Below are 26,158 nucleotides of genomic sequence, written 5' to 3'. Positions count from 1 at the left end.
GATTGGCGGGATGGTATAGGGCTTCAGACATTCGTCACACCGAAGGTGTTCCCATACGTGGTGACGTCACCGCAGCATCGAAGTGACCTATGAAAGGGAAACGTTTATTAACTTAATGGGAACATTAGCAGAACGTTCTCTGTTTGGCATCTTCCGCATCTCTTAAATCTCTAGAAGTGCTTTTGTTCTTTAGTCGCTATTGTTTGCTTTTGTTTTAAAACGTTGACACAAATGTCCTTTTTGCTAGATGAATATAGTATGCTACATGCTCCACTGTAGTAAAAATTGTCGTTTATGATAAGAGATGTTTTATTTTTGACGATGTGCGCGTTTATATGTCATGCTTCAAATCGGAATAGATTTGTTTAGACATGCGCACACTGCTCAAATAGTGAAAGTGAAAAGTGAAAGTGACATATAGATAATATCGATTTCTCACTGTTTGCACATAAAAACACTCTCCTACACGTTTTCTTTGTTTGTTTTTAACAGCAGAATTAAATTAAATATAATCCGCTGTGCTGCTCATATTCACCATGCAAAAAATAAATAATAATAATAATTAAGCCCCCCCTCTGCGCCCAACGCAGGTTGCCTGTGGATGAGTATAAAAAAAGGTTGTCCTGCTTCACTTCACAGTTGCCGAATGAAAGGAGAGTTTTATAATGACAGGACACACATTCATACAACACTTTATTCAAAAGGATGAGCGTCATTACGTTATTTCTGCGTCATTGCACATGCACACTCCTTTCAGTTTCATAATTGAGTGTTTACATGCACCCTCAATCGTATCGGAAGAGGAATAAACCACCCCTTCAATCGATCGAAATTTCATTCGAATCGAGCTCAGTCGGATTGATGAAGGTGTTTATATGAACGTTCTTCAATCTGATTGAGCGTCAATCCGAATACAAACGGATTATTTGTGTGCATGTAAACGGAGCCAGTGTTTGTGAGCGCGCAGGTGAGGGAGGGAGGAGCTGGTTGGAGGTACTACTTTGAGGAAGACCTGTTTACCTTACGCCCACTATACCACAGACCGCAATCAGTTAACATTTTTGGCATCTGGGATCACTTGGATGGTGTGTTTTGTGCATTCAGAAACACTCATTCTTTAACACATAGACAGATTCAGACGGATAAAAGTCGAGCCCCGAGGCTGAGTTTTTGACGCACACAAGTATGTCCGAAACGAAGAAACAATCGCGCAAAGACTCGTCCGACTCGAACCCGTGGAAGAGTGTGGGCAGCCCGACGCTCCTGTGGTCTCCCACCTCCGGGCTTCCTCTGCAGGATGGGCTCTACACGGACGCGAGGTTCCCGGTGCAGAACATGCCGATTCAGACCGACGTGGTTTGGAAACGACCAAAGGTGAGCCAAAGAGACAACACACATCTCCAGAGAGCCTTGTGATAATATAAAATCTACAAAAATAATACTGGTGTATGTTTAAAAAAAAGAGCATCAGGAACTTGTCTTTGTTGCCAGCTGTGTCCAGTATTATAATATCTACTGTATTTGCATACAGTGCTTTGTGTTATAAACAAACAGTTCTGGGGAGTTACTTATCTGATGGATTAGTAATCAGGTTCCAAAAATTAAGTACTTGTCATTAGACTATATTGCATACTCCTAATCAGACTACAGTTACTTTTTTTAGTGATTATTAGCTACATATTCACACAATTATTAGTTTCAGTATACTCACAAACCCCTGCAGTTCCTTCACGAACCCGAAATAACAATGAATAGAATATATTTTCTTTCTCTTTGTGTTCATTTATCAATATCGTACAAGATTATCCTATTTAAATCAATGTGATATATAAGTTATGTCGAAAGTAATCAAGAATGAGTCTGATTATTATACCTGAAATGTGAAATGCTTATGTAACTAACTACAATATTTCTAATTTAATTTGGAATCAGTAACAGACTAAATTTTTTAAGTGATCTACCCAGCACTGATTTTAAAGTTATGCACTAAGAAATCCAAAATAATATTCAAATAATAACTTATGTCATAGTTAAACTGTTAAATAGTGTCATTTATTTTAACAACTGATATATTCAATAGTCCTAATATATATATATATATATATATATATATATATATATATATATATATATATATATATATATATATATATATATATATATATATATTTAAAATGAAACAATTTATGGAACCTTAAGACATTTTTTAAATGTTTTTATTTTGTTGTTGACTGTCATATTTGAGACTTAGCTTATATACAGTAGTGGAAAAACATCTGAATTTAATTCAGAGACCTAAACCAAGCAAAATATGCAATTTGGTGCAGATTCTGATATTTATGTGGTCAAAAAATAAGAAAATATTCTGATTGTTTAAAATAAAGACAGGTCTAATGCAACTGTGACTTAAGTGTCCAACTACTTTATAATGCAATGTTCACTAGCATTTGTTTTGTTGAGTTTTTTTATTGTTGTAAGATTTTTATAGGATTCAGTCATTTAGCAGACACTTTACAATCACTCGCCCTGGAGCTACTTCTCTGAGCATGGTTTTGAAATATTTAAAATCTTTACACTTGTGCATATACACTACAGTGGTTTGGAATAATTCAGTTCTTTCATATTTTTTAAAGAAGTCTCATATGCTCTAATGCTAAAATGACCTTTTGTGTTTTTGCCACTCTTTTCCAGGAGATCTGTCCGTTTCCTCAGTTTATTGCGGATGGAGCCACACGTATGGACGTCTGCCAGGGAGAACTAAGTGAGAATTTAATGTTGAACCATTTACACAATAAGAATTCACACTGAGAATAATATAACACTGTTTATGCTTCATAAAGAAGTATGAACTGGCGTCAAATAACTTTGGTGTTGGGTGCAACACAGTGGTTCTCATCTGGTGTGTCACAGGTCTGTTCTGAGGAACACTTCCCGTATAGCCCTTATTTTTAAGGTCAAAGGTCATGCAACTAATCAAACTCTATAGTATTTTGGTGCAAATTAATCTGTCATTCAGATTAGCTCATCAGATTAGACAAATGCAGTAAAAAGTTTGAGTATTATTGCAATTTAAAATGATTTTTTTCTATGTGGAAATATTGTAAAATGTAATTTATTTCTGTGATGTGCAGCTGTATTTTCAGCATCATTCCTCCAGTCTTCAGTGTCACATGATCTTCAGAAATCATTCTTATATGCTGACTTGCTTTGCAAAATACTTTTCTGAATATTATCAATGCTGAACACGGTTCAGTGGCTAATATTTTTGTGTGAACCGTGATACAACACAATTCAAGAGTTTGGGGTAAGATTTAAAAAGACAGAAAGAAAGAAATACATTTATTCAGCAGGGGTGCATTAAATTGACCAAAAGTGACAGTAAAAAAAAAAAAAAAAAAGAAACATTAAAATAGAAACTGATAATATTTCACAATATTACTGGTTTTTATATTTTTGTACTGCCTTGGTGAGCAGAAGAGACTTTAATGTACAAAAACATAAAAAAAATAATAATCATAATTATTCCAAACTTTTGATTTTCATTTTTTATGAATACATTTAATTTAATTTCATTTTCATGAATATTTTTGTTTACTTTTGTTTTCTGTTGGGTCTCCATTTTATATGAAATGCTGAAAGCCCTGAAATAAAGCCAAATAAGAACCAGTGTAGCAGAATACACGTATTTCTCCACATAACATTAGGATCATCTCTTACAACCATTAGACCGAATTAGACCCATGTTTTAACGGGTGTCTCTCTCTCTCTCTTCTCTCTCTCTGTCTCTCTCTCTCTCTCTTTCTGTCTCTCTCTCTCTCTGTCTCTCTCTCTCTCTCTCTCTCTCTTTCTCTTTCTCTTTCTCTCTCTCTCTCTCTCTCTCTCTCTCTCTCTCTCTCTCTCACAGGTGACTGCTGGTTCTTGTCTGCGGTGGCGTCTCTCTCTCTCAACCCTTCTCTTCTGAATCATGTGGTTCCCTCAGGCCAGGGTTTTCAGCAGGGCTACAACGGCTGCTTCAATTTCCAGGTTAGTAGCGTGTGTTACCATACAGATTGAAGTGGTTGTGATGGTTTTAATGGTGTCTCTCTGCCTGTAGTTTTGGCAGTATGGTGAGTGGATTGAGGTGCGAGTCGATGACCGCTTGCCGACACGTAACGGTCAGCTGATTTATCTGCGCTCCTCAAACAAAGATGAATTCTGGAGCGCTCTCCTGGAGAAAGCTTATGCCAAGTTAGTGGAATATTTGAATGCTTAAAAATGCCTCAGTATTATTACATTAGATACATTTGAAAGGAATAGTTTACACAAAAATGAAAATTCACTGAAAATGTATACCATCCAAGTTTAGGATGAGTTTGTTTCTTCATCAGATTTGGAGAAATGTAGCATTGCATCAGTGTCTCATCAATGGATGCTCTGCAGTGAATGGGTGCCGTCAGAATGATGTTAATGTTAATGATGTTGATGTTAAAAAAATGTTAATTGATGGACTGGATTCATGAGGATTACTTGTTGATTATTGTGATGTTTTTATCAGCTGTTTGTACTCTCATTCTGACGGCACCCATTCACTGCAGAGCATCCATTGCTGAGCAAGTGATGTAATGCTACATTTCTCCAAATCTCAAAACCCATTACATCTTGGATGACCTGAGGGTCTGCATGCACATAAAGTGCTTTAGCTTATTTTCTGTTGTTCAGATTGTCTTTCCCATCTCTTTCTCAGGCTGAAGGGTGGTTATAATGCTCTGAACATGGGTTTCCCTCATGAGGCCATGGCAGACATGACAGGTGGGGTTACAGAGGAGTTCATGGTGCCGCCTGACCACCGAAAACTGGGCTCTTTCCTGCGCCCGCTGCTGGAGAAGGGAGCTTTGATCAACTGTGCTAACTCAAGGGTACACTCTCTATACATGGCTTATTTAAAGGGATAGCTTACCCCAAAATTACAATTCTCTCATCATTTATTCACCCTCGTGTCATTCCAAACGTGTATGATGACGTCCGTGGAACACAAATGCAGATGTTTAGTGGAATGTTCATGCTGCTCTTCAGAAATCATTCTAATATGATGATTTGCTGCTCAAGAAACATTTCTGATTATTATCAATGCATTTCTTGTGTAAACTGTGATCATCTATTTTTTTCAGGATTCTTTGATGAATAGAAAGCTCAAAAGAACAGCATTTATTTGAAATGGGAAACTTTTGTAACATGACAAATTTCTTAACTCTCACTTTTGATACATTTAATGCACCCTTGCTGGATAAAAGTATTAATTTCTTAAAAAAGAATAATAATTATACTGACCCCAAACTTTTGAAAAGTAGTGCACCAAAATATGTGAACAATAATATAATTCAGTTACAGGTTAAGTAAGATCAGCTTCCTGCTCCAGAGAACATCAGTTACAGTGCACTGATCGAAACTTGCAGGTTCGAATCTGCAACCTTTTATTCAGCAGCCCAGATCTTGAACCACCAGAATATGACGTTCCACAATGTTCTAAATCATTAGATGTGAGGGTTTGCATGTGTACTTGTGTTCTTCCCTCTTTGTTTGTGTTCTTCTCGGTAAGAGGATCTTTCTTGAGTTCCAGGAAAGCATGATTTTCTTTTGACAGATGTTGTTTTGTGAAGGTAATCTGTTGCCTTGTCTTGTCTCTTTTGTCTTCCTGCAGGGTTCCGTTGAGAAGAGCAATGAGTTTGGGATTTTGTTCAGACATGCCTATTCTGTGACAGGTTTGGAGACGGTGAGGGGGAAATGTTACCTTGGGTGTTTCTCTCTCTCTCTCTCTCTCTCTCTCTCTATCTCTCTCTCTCTCTCTCTATGTCTCTCTCATAGTCTGTCTGTCAAACCAGCTCTTGATTTATGTTTCATGAGTGTCTTTAACACTCAGGGTTCCACCAGAGGGCGCCATCAGCTCAAATAAAATCAGAATGGCACACTGCTAGTATTTTTGAGAGAAAACTGTATGTATGCATGGGCATAGAATACACACTTAAAGATAAAGACCATTCCCCCCCATGTTCTCTGGTTTGTGACATAGATTTGAGAGAACCAGAATAGACACACATGTAGAAGTTGCTTGAATTTAGCATGCAACAAAGTGACTTAATTAGAAAACTATTGCATTTGGTTTCACATACTTTTTACAAGAAAATATAAGAAGCATGTCTTTTTTTTTACTGAATCAGAAATGTTTAAATATTACAAAATTTGTCATGCTTTTAAGGTAGGTCTATATATTATATAGACAATATTTAGCAGTATGTAGTATAGATGTTAGCAGGCAGTAGCTGACATGTTTTTGAGTTCACGAGGTCAGACTACACTTCAAACAGCTGGAAGAGAAACACAAGCAGGTCCTGTAAACATCACTGCTCTTAAGACTGAGTTTGATTTATGTGTGTTTCAGATCAAGACTAAGGTCGAATCAGTTGAGCTGGTGCGGATCAGGAACCCGTGGGGCAAAGCTGAGTGGGAGGGGCCTTGGAGTGACAAAAAAGGGTATGAAACGCTTACAAAAATACAGTAAAAGAGTAATTTAATATTCAGTTAATGGTTTCTATTGTAATAAATAATCAAGTGAAATTTATTTCTGTGATGTGCAGCTGTATTTTCAGCATCATTGCATGATCTTCAGAAATCAGTCTAATATTCTGATTTGATGCTCAAGAAACATTTCTGATTATTATCAGTGTTGGAAACCGTTGTGCTGCCATGATGATTTTTTTTTAGATAAATCTTTTTTTTACATTATAAATGCCTTTACTGTAACTTTTAATTGATTTAATGCATCCTTGCTTAATAAATATAAATATATATATATATATATATATATATATATATATATATATATATATATATATATATATATATATATATATATATATACTGTATTTGATTTGTATATGTTTATTTATCTGTAGTTTGACAGAGCTATCATTAGAATTGAGCTAAATATGACAAAACCTCTTAATAATACTTAAATGAGGTAAACCGTGTTTATTATTATTATTATTATTATTATTGTTATTATTAAAAAGTCTTCTTTAGGTTTTAGGCTAGTCTGTCCATGACCCAAACCCTAACCCTAGTCCGTGATATTTCTTCTTTTGTCCAAGTGCGTATCTGAGTGTGTTTATTAGTCTAATGTGTGTGTTTAGAGTCGAGTGGAATATGGTGAGTGCTGAAGAGCAGCGGCGTGTGCAGAGAATCCAGCAAGAAGACGGGGAATTCTGGTGAGTCTGTTTCTCTCTTCACTGATTGGCTGATTCTTGTTCAGGCTCTGCTCTGATTGGTTTAAATGGCTGACGCAGCTCCATCATCTTCTCCGTCTTCTCATCAGGATGTCTCTGGCAGATTTCTGCCAGAACTTTGAGACAATGGAGATTTGTCATCTGAGCCAAGACACGCTGAGTGAGAGCAGAATCATAAAGCCCTGGATATGTACATCGCATCATGGACAATGGGTTCCTCAGCAAGGTACACGAGCAACACTGTTCACACACACACACACACACACACACATATATTATACTGCTTCAGAAGAAGAACTACTCAAGGTGTTGTATTCACATGTTTGTGTTTGCAGGGCCTCCTCAGTACAGTCTGACCCTGCTGGAAGAGGACGACGACCCCAGTGACCCTGAACTGACCTGCTCCTTCCTGCTGGCGCTCATGCAGAAATGTGCTCGTCAGAGAGGAATGCTGTTCCCCGTCGCGCTGCACATATACAAGGTTTCTTTCACACAAGTGTTTCAAGTGTGTATTGTCGGACATGAAAGCTGCAGTCTGATTGGTTGCCTTTACACGATTTCCGTGCACAACTTTTTATTAATATTTTAAATTAATTTTGTTTTAATATTTTCAGCTTTCATTTGAATTCTATTAAAAGTCATTATGTGGTCTTGTCATTTTTTTCAATTCATTTTTATTTAAATTTGTAAAATTTCAGATTTATTTATTATAGTGCATAAAGTTAAATTAAATGAAAACGAGAAAGTATGCCTCGGCAACTAGCTAAAAAAAAGTTAATTTTTATATTATATTTTATTTCAGTTAAAAAAAAATAAGTAAAGGAATATTTTACGGTTTTAATTTTAGGGAACTATGATTACCTTGCTTTGAACGAAGAACTAGTCATTAAATATTATTTATTATATATTGTAAATTTTACTGCTTCAAAACAACTAGCAACTGTATTATACATGCTATTTATTATATTACTGATAATCTATATTTTTTTCAATATTACATTTTATTTATATTGACATGTTTTCTTTTTGTTATTTAAAGTAATACATTTTTTATGGTTTCATTTTTTGTCAACTATAATATTTACCCTGCTTCAAAGAAATAACTATACATAGTATTATATAATATACTCATATTTTTAGATATTTAATGTATACATTTTATGTTATTTTATTTCATTTAACAAAGTAACAAAAAAAATTTATATTTTTAATTTTAGTTAAATATAAGTACCCCTTTTGAAGGAAGAACTAGTCTTTTTATTATATATCATTTATTGTTTGTTATTATTTTACTTCTATTAAAAAAATCTGTATTATATATTATATTTTATATGTTTGTACTGCTTACAGAAAGCAATATAATATGTATCATTGTATTAAATTGATTGTATTATATAAAACACATATAATTTTTTATTATGTAATGCATATTATAAAAAAAGAAAAGAAAAGAGAATCACAAGAAAATCGAGAGTTCCTGGTGTTAAGATTGACTGTGTGTCTCTGTCTGGTGTTTGTGTGTGTGATCAGACCCGATCCGAGCGGGACACGTCTCAGTTGAGTCTGGTGCTCAGCACCACTAAAGACCTCGGTTATGTCCAGCGGCGAGAGCTGGTGTTTCGCGGTCGCCTGGCGCCCGGTCATTACATCATCATTCCCAGCACTTCAGAGGCCAATCAGGCGGGAGAATTCCTCCTGAGAGTCCTGACTGAGAAAGTAAACAAAACCATGTAAGTGATGCTCACCCACATGAATGCAAAATCTGTTTAAAATCTCATTTGACAGCATTGGGATTCAATATAGAGCAAATCTCGGGTGTTTATTCTGAGAAACAGATCCAGAAACGCGTAATGTATTTACTGTATTTTGTATTAGTTCTTTTCTTAAAATTACTATTTATTTTTATTTATTTTCCAACTTAAACCTATTATATTTCAGTTAGTCTCCAATGCGGGATTTCTCTTTTTTTAAAACATTTTTTGTCTAGTGTTTAATTGTTATTTTATTTCAGCACATTAATGTTTCACCATACATTCTTTCTTTTTTGTGTCTGTTTTCATTTCCCATAATGAGATTTTGGAGAAATATGTGAGACAAAGTAACAACTTGAATGAAACAAAACTGAGAAAATTTCTCTTTACATTTTGGCAAGGTTCTTTTAAAGTTATGAACAATTATTCTTCCAGTAACCTTCAAAGATGCAAACTGCTCACCTTTTGGTGAAAATTCACCTTTTTGAGATCAGAAAATGTCACCTACCAGTTTCGCGTAGATCAGATGAAAAAAAAAAGTTTATTTATTTATTTATTTTTAGATATTTTTACAGTTCCAGTAGTACAAACATGGTTCTGTACCTGCTTGAAGTCACCCACTTTTTTGTCTTTGGTTTTTGCATGCTCTGGTTTCGAATTACAAAGCCAAAATTTTGTATTTACAATGTGTCTTTCATCGTTGAGTATTATAGCCAATCACAGGCATCTCTGTTGAATGCAGTGGCCAATTACTGTATACTGTTTCAGGGATGACACACGCGAGTGTAAAAAGTGATGCGAGTAAATCCACAAAATTGATCCGCGATTGACTGTGATAACTGTAGCAATGGATGGAACAAACTATCTGACAAGCTGATATCAAAATAAAACTGTGCTTTAAGTGATGCAGAGTAAAATCAGAGTAACAAAACTACAGCAGCAACAAGTCTGTGTTGCCTCAGCAACTTCTGCAGGAAAAGATAAGTGACCTTTTTAGGCAATGTTTAAAAAATATAGTTTTGAAATTAAATCTAAAAAAAACAGCAAAACATTGAATTATTATACCATTAATAATTAAATAAATTTATAGTTAACTAGTAAAGTATTTAAATAATTAACCGTGCTAGGCTGTCGGTGTTTGGGCTTATTTATATATATTTTAAATGAGAGAAATAAGACTTTGTGAATTCCTGCACTTGCTAAACTTCATAGTCATTTTATAATAAAGCCAAAATTAAGACGTGAGAACACCTAGGGAGTGGAAATGGTAACTGAGCTAATGCGTGATCCTCTGCTTCCATCTACTGGATATAATGCTAATTTCATGTCTTTTTTATCTTAAGTCTTTGTTTTCCACCAAGAGACAAGTTTTTTCCTTGTCTCTCTTTCTTGAATGAAAGGGAACATTTTAAGTGAAGATTGGCAGAGTTAGAAAATAATAATTAAGGCTTTACATTATTATAATTATGATTATAACATAGGGCTTTTTTTTTTTTTTTTTGCGGGTACAGGTGATATGATCGTCTTTGTCACCTTTTTCACCCATGAGTTTTGCATCCCTGAACCTTAATAGAACATATGTTTAAAGTTAATTGGTGTTTAATAATGCTCTTAAAATGTTATCACAAAAACATGTGTACATCACTGAAATGTAACTACTTGTTTTGGAATGTTCAGAGAACATTCAAAAGAAACATTCTCATCATTTAAAAAGAAATATATCAAATAGAATGTTTCCCCAACGTTTGCAAAATGTTTAAAAATCATTTTAAAACCTGGTCTATTTGAATGTTCAGGGCATATTCAGAAATAACATGATGGGAACATTAGCAGAACGTTCTTAGAACATATTTTTGGTAGCTGGGATGAATCGAAATACTTTTTTTCTTTGTCTTAACATAATAAATCACTATATGTGTCATATGTTTGTGTGTTTGCAGAGCTGTTGATGCACGAGGAGTAGACTCAAGCTCAGTTACTCCGGTAATAATGGAGAAGTTGATCTAGTTTCACTGCTTAGATCATTTATTATCACTGGGTCCATTTACTGTAATAGTTGTTGTTGAATTGTTTCTGTGTGTGTGTGTGTGTGTGTAGCCGATGTCTCCACGTCTCGCAGGTCTGCTGTCTGCAAATGAAGCAAAAGATCTCTTTGTGAAACACTGTGTGAAGGTAAACACATTACTTGTGTGCTGTGCTGCCCAATACAGTGCTATTGAGTTTGTGCATGCATTTTTATATCTAATATGTAGCTCTAATGTCAGATGTGTGTGTATGCTCATAGTGTCTGTATATGTGTTGTCTATAGGGGCCTTATTGCAGTCCATTGGATCTCTATAACCTGCTGACTGAAGCCATTGCAAAAGGAAGTGAGGACTTGATTATTCACAATCAGTTTTTCATCTGTTCACTTCTTCTTCTTCTTTTTTCTTCTACATTTGCATTTCAATACAAAATGCGGTTTGCAGGAGAAGTCGTGTTCACTGTGCCGTTATAATGCATTATTTTCATTAGTTCTGCTGCAGAGTAGAAAACCATACAGGAAGTGATGTGGTAAACAGTGAGGAAGTGAGTTGGATGATATTGTTTCTATTTCCTGTTTTCTGTTTTCTGTCCGGTCAGTCTTTGCTGGTAGCGAGAAGAAGCTGAGTTTGGAGCACTGCAAGAGCTTTGTGGTGCTCATGGATGTATCCTGCATGGCTAAAGTGCACTTCTGATATCTATGTCCTAACAAACACGCTGGTTAGTGTGCATGGACACAGAATAGAACAAGAGAATGCCCTAAATATTGTTCAAAGATTGAATTTAAATGAGTAAATCATTAGGAATGCATGGCTATGCTTTAATAGCATGCTTACATATTACTCTTAGAGTTTCTCCTGCATGCAGCAGAATACTTTGCATACTGAGCAGAAGAGACTTCTTCCAGAAACATTAAAAAAATGACAAACTTTTGACTGGTAGTGAATCATGCAACACAGATCGTTTCACATTCTATTTTAAAGTATAGTACTGTATGTTGTGTGTAATATGGTACATATGCTAGTAATTCATAGCGGATGTCTCAGTAGCCGCAGGTGGATGTGGGTGGGTGTGCTATTTTATGGCGCATTTCACAAGAATGTATCAGATTGGGTGGAGCTTGGAATGTCACCTTAACAGCTCCTCCAATCAGAGTAAAGGAATGGGACGACTCGACTTGACAGAGTTCCAGGCATTGTGGGAAAAACTCCGGAAGTGGACGGTGAGTACATTTAGTAGTTTGCAGTATTAATATGTAGGGTGTGTTCGATCACAATGAGGATGAGTCTGCAGAAGGTGAAGACCGTGTGATTTCATGTCACATGACTGATTGCATCATGTGGTGTGTTCAAGCGATGTCACAAAGATCATTTACAAGCTGAATGCACATGAATGCAACCAAAGGATTTTAAAACTTTTCTTTAAGCCCAAAGTTTCCAAGTTGTGTGCGTGACAGTAAATTTGTTGAAAATGAAATTTTTACAAATGTATAAAAAAATTCACATAATGTATTTATATTTGTATTTATATTGTAATTAGTAATATAGTAAATATAAACTTTATATCGGTTGATCATGCATATATATATATATATATATATATATATATATAATGCATGTACAAAATATGACTGTATGTCCAAATGTGATTGAATATATTAAATATATCTTTTTTATTTTTCATTATTATTTTTATTATAGTAAATTAAAAAAATTAGTAATTAAAAATATTGAAATATAAATATATGATTTAATTATATAATACATTCAAGTGATTTATTTGTGTTTTCATTTATTATTGTTTATAGTAAATATAATTAAATTATATTTATATGTACTGCATATATAAAATATATATAAATGTGTGTATAATGATTTAATTTACAGTGCCTTTATAAAACGAATAACTAAAAAGCTAAAACACGCCTTCTTGTCAGTTTGTAGAAGTAGAGTTAAAAAAATATTGTGTAATTATTGCTTCAGTTCAAAGCGTGTATTAATATTCATGACTACATCTTGGATCAAATTAAGACTTGAGTCTATGATTATTCACCCATCTGTCTGTGTCTTATAGGGTATTTTTATGACATTTGACAAAAACAAGAACCAGGCACTGGATTATCAAGAACTCCCAGCAGCTCTGACAGCAGCAGGTGAAACCTGACACACACTTCCTCACACACACACACACACACACACATGCAAGAATGAGCATGAACACACTCCCTGAACACGCAATGCATTCACTGAAACAACACTTATTGAGAATGTACTCTCTCACACACACACACACACACACACCCATCCATCAGGAGAGAAAGCTGTCATTGCTCTGAATGTTGACGATCGGTTGATCTGAGCTCGTGTGCTCTGGTCTAGGCATACAGGTGGATGAATTCATACTGCAGCTGATAGGCCTGCGTTACACGGAGCCAGATATGACCGTCAGCTTCCCAGGATTCCTCTTCCTGCTCATGAAACTGGACTGCATGATGCGTAAGAGCACACAAATCAAAGTCAAATTAACCGGTTACTGCAAAGCAGCGCAAATGTATTTATTTAGTCCAAAGCTTTTATCCAAAGCGACTTACAAATGAGGACGATGGAAGCAATCACAATCAGCAAAAGAGCAATGAAATGCAAGTACTGTAACAAGTCTCAGTACACATAGTAAGGGTTTTTAAATCATATAATAAATAAAAAGATAGAATAGGAAAAGAATAAAGCAAGCTAGTGTTAGAGGTATCTATTTGCTTTTGTTAATTGTATTATAAATGAACAAAAAAAAACAGAATATGAAGATTAGAGAAACTAGTGTTAGTTTCCTTTTTTTTTTTTTTTTTTTTAAGAAACCAAGCTGTTAGTAAATACATAGCATGCAAGTCAAAGGGCATTTTTTAAAGAATAGAATAAGAATAGAGAGTGCTAGAGTAAAGATGGAAGAGATGTGTTTTTAGGCGATTCTTGAAGATGTGTGAAAAAGTGAGAGAGTGATTTTGTGTTTCTTTGGGATGATCAATAACGTGCTGTTCATTTGGAGAACACAAGCTTCTAGAGGCATACAAGTCTGAAGTAATACATTTAGGTAGAGAGGTGCAGAGCCAGTGCTGGTTTTGTAGGCAAACATCAATGCCTTGAATTTTATGCGAGCAGCTATTGGTAGCCAGTGCAAACTGATAAACAGAGGTGTTACGTGTAGTCTTTTCAGCTCGTTTAAAATTAATAATACTATAAACAAATAGTATGTAAACACAAAACCCACACATGATGTAAAATAAATAAATAATAATAAATCACTTTACAATTTCGCCTTGTTTTTAATGCATATTAAAAAATTATTGTCAAATTGGAACACAAAAGGAGAATTTTTGAACAGTCTTTCTAGTATTTTTCTAGTCTTTAAATAAAAATAAATAAATAAAAAAACAACAGTAGGATATTCCTTAAAATGTAAAAGAAAGAAAGTCTTATGGGTTTGGGGATCACGAGGATAAAGTGCAGGATAATTACAGTTAATTTAAACTAAAGCTATGAAACAACTTTTTTAAAATATATATTATTTCATCTTCTACATTTTCAAATTTCCATTTAAAATAATAGAATTAAAACTAATAAAAGTTTGAAAAAAAAACACTATACGGAAAGTAATAAAAATGAATAAAAAAATCTATTTATCTAAGATATGCAAACACAACCTGTACAATTTAAAAACATACTGTAAAAAAAATTATATTTTTTAAATAAATAAAGATTATTGGAATAAATCGGTTTCAGTCTTTCTACTTCATAATTTCTGACTGAAAATAGTTTCTTCACAACATTTTTTAGTTTATGAATGACATTGCATAAGAAAGAAAATATATGTAATATATTTATTATAATTATATATATATATATATATATATATATATATATATATATATATATATATATATATATATATATATACACAGATACACATGATTAAAAATGATAATGAAGTGGTTGTTTTTGTGTTCAGGCAAGTTTCAATCATTTGATATGACAGGGATGGGAGTGATTTCAGTAAACAGCAGACAGGTAAAAACATGAAATACATGAGAGCAATGAGTCCTGTTCTCACACACACACACACAAACGCACACACACACACACACACACACACGCACACACGCACACACACACACACACACACACACACACACACACACACACACACACACTCAATATTTCTTCCTCTGAAGCTCTTTGATGTTCAATCTGCCTGATCCAGCCTTCTTTAGTTCTTCTTAACCACCTTTATGCAACATGATTGACAGTTATTATGTGAGTCAGAGCTGAATTTATTATCTTGTGAAAAATCTTGTGAATATTTATGCATTTTTCTCTTGAATTGTAGTTCCTGCACATGACCATGTACAACTGATTCCAGACCAGCTGTATGGAAAAAACTCTACATCTACTTTAATTATTCTCTGCAAATGGATCCTTCCAGGACTGGATGATGATTCCTTTCAATTAGTAACCATAATAAAAGATGAAATAATTGATTATTTTATGTTGGTATTTTTATTTTATAAAAATCTTATAATTTTAGGTAATTATTTTACAACAATTTAGTATTATAAATTATAAATAAATATTATAATAATACTGATACAAATAATTAATAATATATATTCTAACAAAAATATTTTAATGGAAATTTGTGCAGTATTTTTATTAATAACCATAATAAAATAAAATAAATTAATTTTGTAACTGTATTTTGATCATATTTATTTTATAAAAATATTATCATTTATTATTTAGCTTTACAATTATAACAATTTAGTATTATAAATTATATTATAAAATAATGCAAAAAAATCTTTTTTTCGATCTTGTTCCTCATTTGAGTTATATGAATACTTGCAATTTTCAAATGTGTTGTTCCTCTTGTCTCTGGGGGCATGTTCTGTTAATATTTATTACAGTGGGAACTTTTGAGAACATGCATGACGAAATATGCCAGATAATGAGAAATGCGTGGACCGGATCAGTTCAGGAATCTTACATATGCCTCGGGTCTGTAAAATGTCCCAGCTATAATTTTTAACATGCGGCTGCTGCTGCTTTGAATTGCAAAACATTAAATGATTCAAATAAGTGACTGATCTGTATTTGAATCTTAGCTAATGGAAGATATGATATTATAGATAAAGGTCAATATCAGTCATTGGGGTGTGTTTGAGTTTGATGTGCTTTAATTCTCTGGATTTGGGTGTTATGAACAATATAAACAGCAGCGTATGGCTGATGCGCTCCTCTGTCTGATGTTGACCCACTTCACGTCCCCTTTGACAAACGCCATGAAATAAATGTCAGGTTTGAGCAGCTTATAGCTGCTGGAGATTCAGGCTAGTGTAACTACAATAAATTCAAGTCATAAACATTCATGTGGACTTCACCCAACAATGTGTGTTATTAAAACTGTATAGAGTTGAATTCAGGTGAAGGTTAGAAAAACAACGCAACCGGCTGGTGAGTGTTTCGTGGAAAGTGTATTAATAATACATCAACTCTTTCTGTTTGTGTGAGTGTGTAAACTTAGAAGATACAGGTTCCACTGATACACAACAAGCATAAAAGAAATGTCTTTACATTTAACACTTCTATTCCCTTTGTTTTTGATTATATTTTCATATAGAATAAATATAATTACACTTTATACATGTAAGACATAGAATGATAGATAGAACGATAGATAGAACGATAGATATATAGATAGAATTTTGTTAATATATATATATGCAAATAAGTTAATTGTGTGTCAGTGTGTGTGTGTGTGTGTTTTATTATAATATTTTCAAAATTAAAAAAAAAAAAAAAATACGTGATTAGTAGACTGAAACCCACTGACAAATTCATATTTAGCCATTGGCAGAAGCCCATCCGCTTCGTGGGAGGAGCCAAGATCAGATATCTTCTGAATAAGTAGATCCGGCTATTAAATATTCATGAGTTTCCCGGGCCTACTACCTCCTCCTCAGTGGGAGCGGCGCGTCTCCTACTCCATTTTTGTCAGACGGGTGGAGAAACGCACACTCGGCAGGGGTTCTGTCAGTCTACACAGCGGATACTTCATACCGAGCAACAAAGACTTCGAGAGCAATTATTGCAGGCTGTTTTCCTTTGCTTTAAGTTGAGGAAGAGTCTGTCCAGTGCCCTCGGTTTTCCTGAGATGGTAGATTATCACGCCTCTAATAATCAATCTTTATATTCAACGGGCGAACAGCAGATATACATGGAGCAAGAAAACGACTGGGACCGGGACCTTCTGCTGGACCCGGCCTGGGAGAAACAGCAGCGAAAGGTAAGAGCTTCTGAAAGCTCGGGGGCCTCCGCAGGGGCCTGCCAGATGATATAGTTGCGAGTATAACAAACACGCTTTTGTCGTCTTATTATCGCTAGTCTGCTCTTCTACGCGCTTAGAACGGCGGCACGCTTCGAATGTTACCATGTTTCGCGGGATTCGAATGTTACAGTGTTACAATGTTTCAGTCTCGCGCGCGTGTGCGTGAGTGATGCATTGTAACGGCTGAACCTGTTTTACTAGAGCGAGTTTCATTCGCTACTGCTGCCTTTTTTTCTTCTGTTCTTTCTCAAAGCGACATTTAGACTCCTAGTTACAGCCAGACATCCGGATTTAAAATGGCAGTAGCTAGATATCAGAGCACGAGAGCTCCAAATAGCTGTGAAAATACTGTTTCCAAAGTGTTTATCTGCTGTTCTGGAGAGGAAAGATAAGCTAAAAAGAATAAAAAAGGAACGAGCGAGGCGCGTTCTCGTTTTGAATTCACTCTGTGGTGTTTCTATATAAAACCTGATTGATAGTGAGTGTTCAGGGTTTCATTCACATTAATTATAATAATGAATATTGAGGAATGCTCTGGGGTTGAATGACGTTTTTGGGTGTGTGTATTTTGGGGCAAAGACAAGCTTGACTGATTTGCATTGTTTGATGTGACAGAAGGTTTTTAGAGAGTTTGAGAAAAGAACGTCAAGGTTTGATTGGGAAAATAATAAATTATTAACCCACCAGAGCCCCTTCAGCAAACACACTCACACACTAATGAATCACATATATATATAGTCACAGTCACACTGGCCTTCAGACCTCAGAGGTGTGACCGGCCCATAAACAAGGCATTTATTTGAGAAAGTCAAGTGGAGAAAGAGATCAACCGAACTCACGAGCACTCCTCCCCCTTTCTATACTTGTTTGTTAACATTTGTGAAGTCAAATATCTAGAAATCTAGAAAGCAGGGTAGCCGTCCAATACATACAATATCTATTTCAGGAACTAAGATGAATTAAAAATAAAATACTATATATCATGTGTAAAATACACCTACAACCTGACAGGTATCAGTGAACAGTTGTCACATCTGTGTCTTTGACTTTACTAGACTAGACAGTAGTGTTTTTTAGCCAATCAGAAATGCCCGACATATTTTTGGAGGGCGGGGTTCTAGAGAGCAGGTTTGTGGTTGGGATCGGTCTAATTAGCTGTTTCGTATTGCATTCTAGCATTTTGCTTTCACAAGTACTGTAGTATGTATACTATGCAGAGTATGCATAGTTAACTTGTTCCTATTGCCACAATGTGTGTGGAAAAATGTCCCTCAATGCAGTTCGCTTTACATGTTGACACGACCTTCCATTTCCAGTGTCATAAATTTCATAATGTTTTAATATGTGATTCCAAAAGGTATTGTTAAGTTTAAGGCTTAATTGTTATAAGTGGCTTAGTTATAGTAAGGGCCAGGACTAATGCAATCTACCAAGAGCAGAACAAAGTAGCAACTATCGTAACCATGTCAAGCGCAAAATGTTTTTGTGATAAATAACAGCACAAATAACAATAAATTGACTGCCACAAACCTTAGTAATCATGTTTCATGATTTATTTAAATTCTCTCCTCCCGTAAATGTTGCATCCAAAGTAAGTGAAACTCCTACAAATGTATAATCATTAATCTCTGCCAGAAAAATAAGTTTCCACAGTATTTATTACTGTGTCTTTAGTTCCTGACAGTAGATTTTTTTACGCCAAAAAAGGGTTTGTGATCGTGCAAGCTGTTAGTAAATCTGTCTCGATGTGTGTTATTTCCACACCACTAGTGGCACTAAACAGAATTGCAGAAAAAAATACTGTTATCAAACAGGTTTTACACTCTGATTAACTGTTATTGAGACTTTTCTCATTTCTGTGCTTTTCAGTAGCGGATGTCATCACAGTTGGCAAATCTGTAGTGTAGTGGTATAATATTTTTTCAACTTTGCAAAGGAGGACAAAAATATTGACAGATTGAGACATTGGTCAGAAGAGAGAAGAGAGCTGTTAAATTTGCTGTCACTCCCTCAGCCATTGTATTAGACTTAATTTATTTTCTGTATATGCAAGTATAGTGTTATAAATGTACATCATTTGTAAAAGGGTCCATTGCATTTCCATTTGCTGCCACTAGTTGCAGACTTTGCCTATACGAACAATGAGTCTTCACAAGTCTGCATGTTTCTGAGTCTAAAAAAAGTTTATAGTGAATGTCCCTCAAATCTCGACTCAGCATTGGTCGTAAAGTGATGTTTCAGCTCTGGAATTTCTATTGCATGTTTGTTAGGATGAATATTACACAGAGACCAAAGTTCACTTGTGATTACCAAACCAACGCATCCTTGTTAAAACCCCACACTGAGCTTCATTACAGTCTCCAAGCACTGTTGCCTATTTCTGCTTGACTGAAACAAGGCGTGTTGAATTAAACCAAAGTGATCCCCTTATCCGTGACAGACATGAAATTACTCCCCAACAAATGCCAAACGCCCTGTGACCAGCTAAGACTTGCCTCTCCGGTCCACCCAAAATGTCTGTAAGGTCATTGAAGTGTTTCATTCTCTATTGAATAGCCTGTTTGGGTGTTGCAAAGCGGGGCGAATATGAATTGAAATAAGGCACGGTGATTTAACCGTCTTTGTTCTTGTTGTGTAGATAAGATCCAGTAGCGCTTGATAAGAAAGATGTCTGGAAAGCAAAAACACAACCTCATGCACTAAAGGACCGATAGGTTTTTTGTGAATGTTTTCTAGATCAGAAGATCACGTTGAGTTCATATACAAACATACGCAATCGGTAGAGGACTTTTTAAGGATGTTTTCGGTTGTCGTTTCTTGTGTCTTTCCATAGCAGTTTATATCACGGGGATCTTTTCTTAAATTTATCGTGACTTTTGTATAGTTTTAAACAATTTCCAGTAGGCTTTTCTATACCTGTATCGCCATCAAACACTTCCAGATGTTTGTGATGAGCATAGATGTCAGTTGTGTATTATAAACCGATGCTTTGACTCTAAATTCTGACAGGGATAATATAGTCAACTAAAAAGAAAACCATAAAAAAAAAAACATTTGTTACTTAAACGTTAACTAAAATAAATTACAATTACAACTTTCGTCTTATTTTTATTTGGTTCAGATGGACAAAAAAAGCTATAGACATCAAAAACTAAAATAACAAGCATGCAATAATGACAAAAACTTAAAAATTAAAAGATAAAGAAAATGTTTTCAAAATACAGTAACGGACTGTAATACTTTGTACAAGAAGTGTTTGTCATTATTATAAATAAATAAATGTAACTGCAGATATAAAGTGTCTTTTTATTACACTGATATTGGCATCAAAATAATAAACCACTCAAGGCTGTGTGTTTTAGTGATTTTCTCATAGTTGAAGACTTAAGGGTATAGTATTTAGACCCCTTACATGTAATAAATTCACTGTAACGCATGGCTTCGTTCGAGTGGATTATTGCTTTATAGGACCGTTAGGGACAACAAAATAAGAATTTCAGAGAACCAATAACATAAGCCAAATAAAACCCCCTGAGTCATGGTGTTTGGTAGCGAGTTTGGCTCTGTATAAAGGTCTGTCTTTGTATTTCGTCATGTCGGTTTAAATTGTTACAGGACTGAAATGAGCAGCAGCAAGTGTAATCAAATCATGCTTCTAGAATGTACATCAACTAGGCTTCAGACTAAACTAGACTTGAGCTACTGATCCAGAGCTCTTGTTCCTCAATAAAACAGTGGGATTCATTCTCAAAAGTTCAACACATTGGCTCCGTTCCAAAACCTAGTGAGTTTTGCTGTCTACTGTCTAAATAGGCAGTTGTCTTCTCAGGCAACACTTGAACTGAGAGGTAAGCTCATAAGTCACTCATACTGTAGTGCTCTACAAAAAGGTAACCTAATAATTATAGAGCTCTCTACAAATGTTGAAACATATAAGTCTCATACAAATAGTGTGAAAAATGTTTTCTGAAATCATAAATAAAGATTGAGAGTATTTAAAAAAAAAATGATTTTCTGATTAATTCAGTGTGTTATTGTACATTTTCTTGACTGAAAATTTATTTAGTGTTTGTCATTATCATTTTAGTCTAATAAGTATAAAAATGTGTAAAACGCCCAAATATTTGTTAAAATAGTCCATTTGTAGTTAGACTCAACTTTTACTGTTGCTATATTTCAGTATTGCATGAAATACTAATAATAATCAACATTTATGTTTTGTTTCCTGCCATCTTTGATATTTTTTACTGTGCTCATTGCAGTGCATTATGGTTTCCTAGTGGGACCTAGTCCTCACAGTTAATTTTAAAACTAGATTGAAAGAGAGTTTAACAATTGAAGTTGTTTAATTTTGTAGTGATTATATTGCACATTTTCATCATGCATTTCATGTGAAGTTTCTAAGATAATAAATCTGTTTAATGGTAGGTTTGTTAGATAGATGAATATGACTGTATCTGCAGGGTCCAAGGAAGACACCACATCTTTTATGTGTGATTATTGGTGGTTGGTTTCACCTCTTCATATTGTGGTATCGCAGTAGCCTTGCCTCAGGGTCGTGCCGCTGTCGTCTCGGGTCAGTGACTGTGAGACCATGTGATTGGACTCATTGATTGTGATTAGTGAGAGTGCAGATTTCATCTGGACTCTGTGATTGCAGCATGTGTCCTGATGGGCAGCCGTCCACCTGCTCTGAAGGGAATCCCAGTATGCATTGAAAAATGAATCAAGGATAGAATTTGGGTTGAGAAATGATGATTGCAATTACAGTCAAAACAGAAATGCATCAGTCTAATTGGAAATGAACCACCTGACCCAACATTGAGTGCTGCAGTGATGCATTTCTGTAGGCCAACCCTTATGTGTGCATACCTTTGGTTACTTCAACAAAAATTATATCATCTATGAACTCAATTTTGCATAGCTTGTCAATGAACTAGGACTCTGTGTAGTAAATGCTGCTCCATCTGAAAGCACGTGATGGTGATTTACTACTAATTACAGAAGCAGCTTTTCTGATAAGATGTGCAGAAGCTAATGAAGAAGAACGTGCAGCCCTAATGTAGGCTATAAACAAGCTACACCACGGTTGCATGACTTCCAGCTTTATGCGACAGCTCGTTCAGTCCTTATTTAAAAGCATTTTATCTGAAAGTTTGAATAGTTTGCAAGAGAACAATTATTAACTGTAAAAGCAACGTGTAGATGATTTAAACAACCTTTATCAAATGACAAGCTTTAAAAAAAAAAAAAAATCACAAGTTTCACTGATAAACTTGACCCTGGAGCACAAAAGCAGTCTTAAGTCTCTGGGGTATATTTGTAGCAATAGCCAAAAAAATGTCTTTAAAGACGATTTTCTCAGTATTTAGATTTTTTTTTTTTTTTGTTGCACTCTCAGGTTCCAGATTTTCAAATAGTTGTATCTCGGCCAAATATTGTCCGATCCTAATAAACCATACATCAATGGAAAGATTATTTATTCAGCTTTCAGACGATGTTTAAATCTCAATTTCGAAAAATTGACACTTAAGAGTGGTCCAGGGTCACAAATACAGCTTATGTTTCAGGCATTTCACCAAAAACACATTGACTTCAGGATGCTGGAACCGGATGTGCTAAAATAACTAACATCAGGTGTGTTTTTAGTGAAGGAGTTATGTAGATTAAAGTGGGTTTGTGGTCACTGAGGTTTTTCTGCAACTGTGTAGAAAAAAATACTTTTAACTACATATGCAAATGTTGCATCAGTGGAACTGACAGCTAAACTTCAGCCGTCAGTTATTTGTGCAAGAAGCTGGAATTGAATGAGGGAAATGCAGAAATTGTGACTTTGTCTCAATTGTTACTCTGCTGGTCAGTTCTGTACAGTTTAACACTCACTATTTCGCTGATATTTTGTATGTATTGCGTTTGACAGTTTCTCTGTTGTGGTTGAGTCTCGAGCATCACCCGAACAGACAGTTAACTTATTTTTGTCCTTCTAAGCGTTTCACACGACACCATGTTGTTTCTCAGCTAACGAGATGTGCTGTGCAGAAGTGCGAATGAGTTTGCATGTGAGAGTTCCTGTTAAATTAGGCCTGAGTGCATGTGTTTGTGCTCATTAGTTCGAATAATACTTCATAATTTCTGCTTGCGAGTATGCATGTTCAAAATAAAAAAAGTGGCGTAATCTAAATCCCACAGCCGTGCACTGTTTTCCGTGCACTAAACTGTTTTTCTGCTACATGGAAGAGTTAGTTTGCAAATGAGTCGATTGCATGGGAGAAGGTCTGGACTTGATGTTAGAACTAATAGATGGCAGATGCAGTTATTGATATTGGGCATTAAGTATCTTATGATGATGGTCGAACACAGACCTGAATGCATCTTTTCCCAGAATGGGAAAGCACTAAATCAGCAAACGAAAGGCTGACCGTGAGTCATGGCATGCTGGGCAAACCGAAGCGTGAACTGAAGCTGTGGTTACGGTGCACTAATTGTTCTAGTGATGTGTGGACCTGGGTCAGGTGTGTCCAGTGAAATCAGTGAGTGGGAGTGGACTGTTTAAAGGCATTATGAGGTCACAGAGGGTGTAGCATCACCTGACCTACTTCAGTCACACCCAGCCGCAGAAACTCTACCAGAGAAATGCCTCTGCATACTTCCAGTAATACAAGTGTAAAATGTATATATTTTTATAAATCATACCGGAGCCTTAAACAGGCCAGAATCAATTATAGCTGTCGAATTGTTGATTGTCTTCATATTTTATCACTGATGTTTAGGGATGTAACGGGACGTGTATTCGTACCGGACCGTTTCGGTACAGGGCTTTCGGTACGGTGCACGTGTGTACCGAATGCAATATTTTGTACGCGGAACATGGGTACATTTTCGTGTTTCCAAACGAACATATTAAGTGGTGGAAGTCTCTGCGTTCAGCGCAAATCCCGCCCTGCAGCTGATTCTAAGGCCGGTGACACACTGGCTGCGTAGCGTGAGCGTGGCGTTTCTGCTGCGTGTCAGTTGCGTGACGGCTGCTTCGAGTTTTCTGTGTCTTTACACACCAGAATCATGCCTGACGCGGCGCTGATGCTGCTGTTGGTGGCATAGAGGGAGACCGCCGACAGACCAGGATGTTGTCTTCACGACAACAATATCTATACTTCATGTTGAGCATAAATATAAAGCCTACTGAAGGACACCGTCAACAGTATTGACGGCAAAATAGACTATGTTTGACAGGTGCAATATGCCAGTGTGTCACTGGCCTAAGGTTTTCAAAAGGCATCATGCGAGTGTGAACATCACTACAACTAGGAAAAAACGATTGTAATTCAAACGCAGCTCCCGTCGGCATTTAAACAGACCTTTGCTCTTAATTCAGATCAGTCCAACGCTATAACGAAATCTGAGCAGGTCTCAAAACTGAAACTGTTGATGCTGCATTTTACACTTTGTAAAAGTTATATATATTTTTAAATATGAGCAGGCCTACAAGCTGGGATTGGTAATGCTGCAATGTAGTCATAGTTATTTATTTATATTTTTCATTATATTTTATTATATGATATTGGTTTGAGACTGAGAGTCTTTTATTTAGTGGAGAACTTTGCAGCAGTATTTTATTTCTTATTCTTTTTTTATTTTATATATATTTTATTAAAAAGTATTTAAAAACAAATTGTAAACAAATGTAAACGTAAATGTAAACAAATTGTTAAAAAAAGTTTATAGTAATGAACAACCTGCAGTTTAATGTTTGCATTTCTTTCCCTTACTGTACCGAAAATGAACCGAACCGTGACTTTAAAACCGAGGTACGTACCGAACCGTGATTTTTGAGTAACGTTACACCCCTACTGATGTTATGTCTAATATTGAGTGTAAAATTGATGTTGTGATATTAAACATCATTTTCCAAGAACATCTCTTGAAGCTCTGTATTATCAGGAAATTTTAACATTGTGATTTTTAATTATAATTGTTGTTGTTATTTGAACTTACCTGGAATTTATAATGGTTTAAAAATATTTATATATAATTGATTATTTAACATTTTTTAAAGTGAGCTTTAAAAAATAATTTTAAAGTGAATTTATATGTAATTATTATTAAAATTATTTGTTTATTTATATTATAAAAAGGTTAATTTATAGTAGACTTATCATATTTATGATCTTTTTTTAAGTGAGCTGTAATTTTTTTTATTATTCATTTATTTTATTTATATTTTGAAATTTGACATTTTTAATTCTAATAATTAAACATTACAGCTCAAAATATATAATTGTAAATGTAGAACTATAATGTATAATATATATTATATATGCATTTATATAACATTTTTAGATTATTATTAAAGTAATATGAAGTAATTTATTAATCTTAATTGTGTTTGTGTGTGTATATAATATTATTTTTATATATAGGCTATATAATATTATACACGCATACATGCGCACAAATAAATGCATTCTGTTGTTGCCAGTGGACTGGCAGTTCCACATCTGTGATGTAAAGTATCTGTAAAGGGCTGTTGTTCAGGCTTGAGTCTGTGTTCCCGCTCGTGTGTGTTGAAGAGGAAGTGTCAGGAGATGATCCAACCCAAATCTCCTGATGCCACTCGTCCTGCCAGAAATCAGAGGCATTCTTGCCGTGTCTGTGTCTCTGGGCGGGTCGTCATGAGTCTCACACTCATGCTGCAGGCATTCAGATGGCACTCGGTCAGTGTGGAGTCCAGTAATCTATGATTAACTCTGACCT

At 35.1% G+C, this 26,158-nt stretch overlaps 2 protein-coding genes across 6 annotated transcripts in view; both read left to right on the top strand.

Moving 5' to 3' along the window:
* Positions 1 to 750: 750 nt before the first annotated feature.
* Positions 751 to 15,568, top strand: zgc:85932 (uncharacterized protein LOC405875 homolog). Its single transcript, XM_059533983.1, has 20 exons — positions 751 to 1,374; positions 2,692 to 2,761; positions 3,905 to 4,023; positions 4,094 to 4,227; positions 4,724 to 4,895; positions 5,678 to 5,749; positions 6,416 to 6,507; positions 7,167 to 7,241; positions 7,349 to 7,485; positions 7,595 to 7,740; positions 8,790 to 8,989; positions 10,951 to 10,993; positions 11,108 to 11,182; positions 11,319 to 11,379; positions 11,633 to 11,697; positions 12,186 to 12,254; positions 13,106 to 13,184; positions 13,411 to 13,527; positions 15,032 to 15,090; positions 15,410 to 15,568. The coding sequence occupies exons 1-20, from the start codon at positions 1,186 to 1,188 to the stop codon at positions 15,434 to 15,436; spliced, it is 2,001 nt and encodes a 666-aa protein (XP_059389966.1). The 5' UTR covers positions 751 to 1,185; the 3' UTR covers positions 15,437 to 15,568.
* A 1,466-nt stretch (positions 15,569 to 17,034) lies between these two features.
* Positions 17,035 to 26,158, top strand: part of LOC132123393 (alpha-actinin-4) — a 39,824-nt gene continuing 30,700 nt past the window's right edge. For 3 of the 5 annotated variants that reach the window (XM_059533980.1, XM_059533981.1, XM_059533982.1), the window contains exon 1: positions 17,035 to 17,365. In XM_059533980.1, the coding sequence (XP_059389963.1) occupies positions 17,234 to 17,365 (132 nt within the window). In that variant the 5' untranslated portion in view covers positions 17,035 to 17,233. The remainder of the gene's footprint in view (positions 17,366 to 26,158) is intronic. The other 2 variants (XM_059533978.1, XM_059533977.1) reach the window with 2 other exon arrangements.

Source organism: Carassius carassius, chromosome 41, assembly GCF_963082965.1.
Source record: "Carassius carassius chromosome 41, fCarCar2.1, whole genome shotgun sequence".
Taxonomy (NCBI): Eukaryota; Metazoa; Chordata; class Actinopteri; order Cypriniformes; family Cyprinidae; genus Carassius; species Carassius carassius.
The sequence above is the reverse complement of the archived record's forward strand: the minus strand, read 5'-3'. Positions and strand labels throughout refer to the sequence as shown.

Bases quoted from the DNA above. Each gene is read 5' to 3' on its own strand.
- zgc:85932 (XM_059533983.1), top strand. From the start codon at position 1,186: ATGTCCGAAACGAAGAAACAATCGCGCAAAGACTCGTCCGACTCGAAC. The intron at 7,242-7,348 runs GTGAGTCTGTTT...TCTTCTCATCAG, and splicing joins CAAGAAGACGGGGAATTCTG to GATGTCTCTGGCAGATTTCT. The intron at 10,994-11,107 runs GTAATAATGGAG...GTGTGTGTGTAG, and splicing joins ACTCAAGCTCAGTTACTCCG to CCGATGTCTCCACGTCTCGC.